Raw genomic sequence first — 5,176 nt, forward strand, 5'->3', positions numbered from 1 at the left:
GGTAGAATGTAGTCAGGAGAGGGATTGGAAATCGGTGGTTAGGCCTCCCTCCAACCACCTTAACTGCGTTTCTGCCATTGTGTACATTTGAAATATTTAGTTTTAATTTAGTTTTAATCTCTTTTTTTTTTACGTGTTCGGTATATTTTCTTATCAATTCTTATCATACTAAGTGTGTGTGTGTGTGTGTGTGTGTGTGTGTGTGTGTGTGGAAGACAATATATGAACTTGCTGTATGTTGCAGTGGTTTTCCAATAGATGGCGCCACTGTGATAGTTTTCTCTGTTTGGGCGCCCGCCTAAAATATGCGTCCATTGCTGCGCTGAAAGGGGTGTTGCAAGCTACAGCATGCCCACAGATAGAAGGTCAGTTCATTGTGCTCACTAAAATTAGTTTGTGTACACATTCACAAACCCCTGATCCGCATTTTGCCTCAACCTTTCTTGATTCTTCATGTATTGGGTTGGTTGGGTTGACAGACAGTGAAGCAGTGCTCACAGGCAACACGCTGAACTTCTCTGACCGCATCCCGGGTGCTTTTAAAGGCTGTCGGAAATATTGTCGAACCACCATGAACAGCCTAAAGAGGTGGTTAATATGCAGGGACAGAGCTAAGAATTCTGGGTCTCCAGCAAAAATGAAAAATAATCCTACTGGTATTTCGTGGGCACCTTAATCAGTATATTTAGTTTGTATGATGAATGAAACACATGCTGCTGTTAAAGTCTATCAAGGAACAACTGATCAACAGCACCTTAATTATACATCTAAATGTACAACACTCTTCTGGGTTTAATTTCGTGTTTTTGTTAACTTGTGTAGAATAGAGACTATGAGTCGATTAATCAACAAATTAAAATAAAATGTAATATATAAATAAAAATAACTATCAGTTTTTCAGCAATAACGCCAAACGTTGCTTGCTCCATCCTATCCAATGTAAGTATTTGCTCGTCCATTTGTTAAAGTTCACTGAACATTTGATATCTCTGAATTGGGACTGTTGACAGAAAACAATCTCCTAAATGAATCGATGATTAAAGCACAGCTTCACGTGAAATTAGAAGAGACTGCGATTCGATAATGCTAATTTCCGAGGGGCTCCTGACGGCAGCATCAATCTCCTGGCTCCTGGGTGTGAGCAGTTCAATCTACAGACTGAAGAAGGAACATCTCAACGTGAGTCCGGCTGTCATCTGTCACCTCGTTTGAAAACTCCTTCTCCACCGGACGGGACGACAATGGGAAGCTGTCCGAGCTAGTTTTCTGAAGAGGACACACATTCAAAGGGGGGGGGGGGGAAGCTGTGGTAAAATCGCAGGTTAGTGAATGCTAGCTCACCACAGCCTCTCTGGCGTAGCGTTAGTCACCTTTACGACAGTTGATTCATCTTTCAGCCAACTACCCGTTGCTAGTTAGTTTTAACTCATTGGATATTTGGAAGTGGTTTGAATCTGTTCTGCCGGTTAACGTTGGTCAACCTTGTTAGCGAGCTAGCTTACGTTTCCTAATTGCATGCCAACGGTTAGCTTCGCAGATTGTCACTGCCCAGTTTGCTAGCTAACGTTAGCAGCTGAGATTAGCATAAGGTGGCAGTTAACGTGGTTCTGATGCTGGACCACGTTAACTGTACTGTTACGTTTGGAAACCAGATAATGTGGCCTTCAGTCTGTGTGTGAGTAACGTAACGTGTAGCGAGCCCGAGTGTTTCCTTCATTGCTCATTGTTGACTGTTGTGAGACTAACGTCACAGTGTGGTTTCCTGGTTTGTGCCTGTGTCCAGGTCGAGTCTTCAGTCACACCGTTCACCTTAGGAGAAGGACCAGGAGCACAGTGGAGATGCAGACGTTCCTGAAAGGCCGGAGAGTCGGCTACTGGCTCAGCGAGAAGAAGATGAAGAAGCTGAATTTTCAAGCATTTGCTGATCTCTGCAGGTATGTGGCTATAACACCAATCTAATGTATCCAGGTCAAGTGATTGTAGACCAACTAACGGATACATTCACACAGTAGGCTTTCCTCAATTGATATCGCAGGGAATTAAGAGATGTACTGACGGGACTGTACTTCCTCTTAATAACTCTATAGCAAATGGGACTCATTATTATCTGTTCTCCTCTTACAGGGAATAGCCCAGTTGCAGTTTTGCGGCACTTTCTCGCTCATACTTATATACAGCATCCTTGTCTGTTAAGCATTTGAGGTTTTACTAAAGCATAGCCGATGAGACCTGTGGCTGCTGTGCTTCTGTTCTTTTAGCTGTAATGCAGAGACGTTCTATACGAGATAATAAAATATGTAAGCATGCCTTAGCAGAAGTCAGTTTAATGTATTAGATTGTGTTTGCTATGTCGTGAGTCGGTGCCTGTTGAGACATATTGGGAAGAGGGAACGTGTGTGGGTATGATGGTTCTTAGTGGCCTACGGCACATGTGTAACAGGTAAAGCAGATATAACGGGTGTTATTAATTCGTTAATTGTCCTGAAGCATGAAACTGTAAGGCATGTGCTGTTGAATAAAAAAAAAAGAAAGAAACCCCGGCCTGTTGACAACATATCTAAACCAGAATATGTGCTCTTATTATACAGAATCAACTGTTGACCATTACAGTATCTTCTGTTGATTGTAATTGGAGGATTGTGATATCACACAGACCAGTCTTGGCTTTTTGTCTCTAGTTGTTAGACATTTTATTTATCTCCAAAAAGGGGAACGTGTCTGTCCAAAGGCATAGTCATAATATGAATTGGTTCAAGGGTGTATTTTGACCATAGCAAGGCTCCAGCCTTGAGAGGGGCTGCTGTATGAGTGTCGTATGTATGTTATCTTGTTGTAGCTCATCCTTCTTGAGGCCAAGTCAATTGTTATATAAGGTATTACAAAGTAGGGCATGGATTTTCTCAGCAGACATGACTTCAGGAGAAGTGAATTCTCCCTCACAGATTTACAATAGCTGCTTCACAGTATACTGGATCGTATGGCAGCAGCCTTATCATCTCTTATGGCAACATTGCCTGTGCTGTGCGAGGGCCACAGTTATCCTGTAAACACAAACGACGAAGGTGGAGAAATCATTTTATCGTCTTCAGTCGTGTGACTGAGCAAGAATGTGCCGTGGTAGGTCAGGTGTGTTGTCAGTGCTCATTATAGCAGGCAATTACTTCCTACCTTTTTCATGAGGGTTGTTGCCTCTCACAGCAACCTGATTACCACACTGTAATCCACAAAACATTTTTAATCTCATAAACCTTCAAGTAACACTCTCCCCCTCCCTGCATCCTGCCAACCCCTGTTTGATATGAAGGGCGGGGACCAAGTGTTAAGAAGTGGTATTTGTGAAAAACAATCAAGTCAAATTAATTGCCTTTTACCGGAACAACAAATACTCGCCCATTTAAATTATAAATGAATAGTGAATGTGGGTGTATCATGTACTGTATATGATCCTGCATGACAGGTTTCAGTGGCTGACTGGAGAAAACCATTCTTCTGGCAAAGATGGAACTAAAATAAGCTTCCTATGTGAGGCTCCTCTTTTAAAGGGTAGTTTCCCTGTTTTGGAGGCACACCTGTTTGACGGTGTGTCCGTTTTATTTATAAATTAATGATTTCTTTGGCAACATCACACTCTTTGAATTTCATTTCATGCACCTTGATTTTACTGAACAGATATACAGTGGGGCAAAAAAGTAGTTAGTCAGCCACCAATTGTGGAAGTTCTCCCACTTAAAAAGATGAGAGATGCCTGTAATTTTCATCATAGGTACACTTCAACTACGAGAGACAGAATGGGGGGAAAGAATCCAGGAAATCACATTGTAGGATTTTTAATGAATTAATTGGTAAATTCCTCGGTAAAATAAGTATTTGGTCACCTACAACCAAGCAAGATTTCTGGCTCTCACAGACCTGTAACTTCTTCTTTAAGAGGCTCCTCTGTCCTCCACTCGTTACCTGTATTAATGGCACCTGTTTGAACTCGTTATCAGTATAAAAGACACCTGTCCACAACCTCAAACAGTCACACTCCAAACTCCACTATGGCCAAGACCAAAGAGCTGTCAAAGGACACCAGAAACAAAATTGTAGACCTGCACCAGGCTGGGAAGACTGAATCTGCAATAGGTAAGCAGCTTGGTGTGAAGAAGTCAACTGTGGGAGCAATTATTAGAAAATGGAAGACATACAAGACCACTGATAGTCTCCCTCGATCTGGGGCTCCACGCAAGATCTCACCCCGTGGGGTCAAAATGATCACAAGAACGGTGAACAAAAATCCCAGAACCACACGGGGGGACCTAGTGAATGACCTGCAGAGAGCTGGGACCAAAGTAACAAAGGCTACCATCAGTAACGCACTACGCCGCCAGGGACTCAAATCCTGCAGTGCCAGACGTGTCCCCCTGCTTAAGCCAGTACATGTCCAGGCCCGTCTGAAGTTCGCTAGAGAGCATTTGGATGATCCAGAAGAGGATTGGGAGAATGTCATATGGTCAGATGAAACCAAAATAGAACTTTTTGGTAAAAACTCAACTCGTCGTGTTTGGAGGAGAAAGAATGCCGAGTTGCATCCAAAGAACACCATACCTACTGTGAAGCATGGGGGTGGAAACATCATGCTTTGGGGCTGTTTTTCTGCAAGGGGACCAGGACGACTGATCCGTGTAAAGGAAAGAATGAATTGGGCCATGTATCGTGAGATTTTGAGTGGAAACCTCCTTCAATCAGCAAGGGCATTGAAGATGAAACGTGGCTGGGTCTTTCAGCATGACAATGATCCCAAACACACCGCCTGGGCAACGAACGAGTGGCTTCGTAAGAAGCATTTCAAGGTCCTGGAGTGGCCTAGCCAGTCTCCAGATCTCAACCCCATAGAAAATCTGTGGAGGGAGTTGAAAGTCCGTGTTGCCCAGCGACAGCCCCAAAACATCACTGCTCTAGAGGAGATCTGCATGGAGGAATGGGCCTAAATACCAGCAACAGTGTGTGAAAAGCTTGTGAAGACTTACAGAAAACATTTGACCTCTGTCATTGCCAACAAAGGGTATATAACAAAGTATTGAGATGAACTTTTGTTGTTGACCAAATACTTATTTTCCACCATAATTTGCAAATAAATTCTTTAAAAATCAGACAGTGATTTTCTGGATTTTTTTTTTTTTTTTTTTTTTTTTTT

General features: G+C 42.7%; 1 protein-coding gene across 1 annotated transcript in view; it reads left to right on the forward strand.

Annotated features, from left to right (window-relative positions):
* Positions 1–1,018: 1,018 nt before the first annotated feature.
* The window catches only part of itpk1b (inositol-tetrakisphosphate 1-kinase b), a 26,923-nt gene continuing 22,765 nt past the window's right edge, over positions 1,019–5,176 (forward strand). The window contains exons 1-2 of the mRNA XM_031847130.1: positions 1,019–1,321; positions 1,784–1,934. Coding sequence (XP_031702990.1) covers positions 1,840–1,934 — 95 coding nt within the window. The 5' untranslated portion in view covers positions 1,019–1,321; positions 1,784–1,839. The remainder of the gene's footprint in view (positions 1,322–1,783; positions 1,935–5,176) is intronic.

The sequence above is a fragment of the Anarrhichthys ocellatus genome, unplaced genomic scaffold (assembly GCF_004355925.1).
Source record: "Anarrhichthys ocellatus isolate YVR2014 unplaced genomic scaffold, GSC_Weel_1.0 scaffold7, whole genome shotgun sequence".
Taxonomy (NCBI): Eukaryota; Metazoa; Chordata; class Actinopteri; order Perciformes; family Anarhichadidae; genus Anarrhichthys; species Anarrhichthys ocellatus.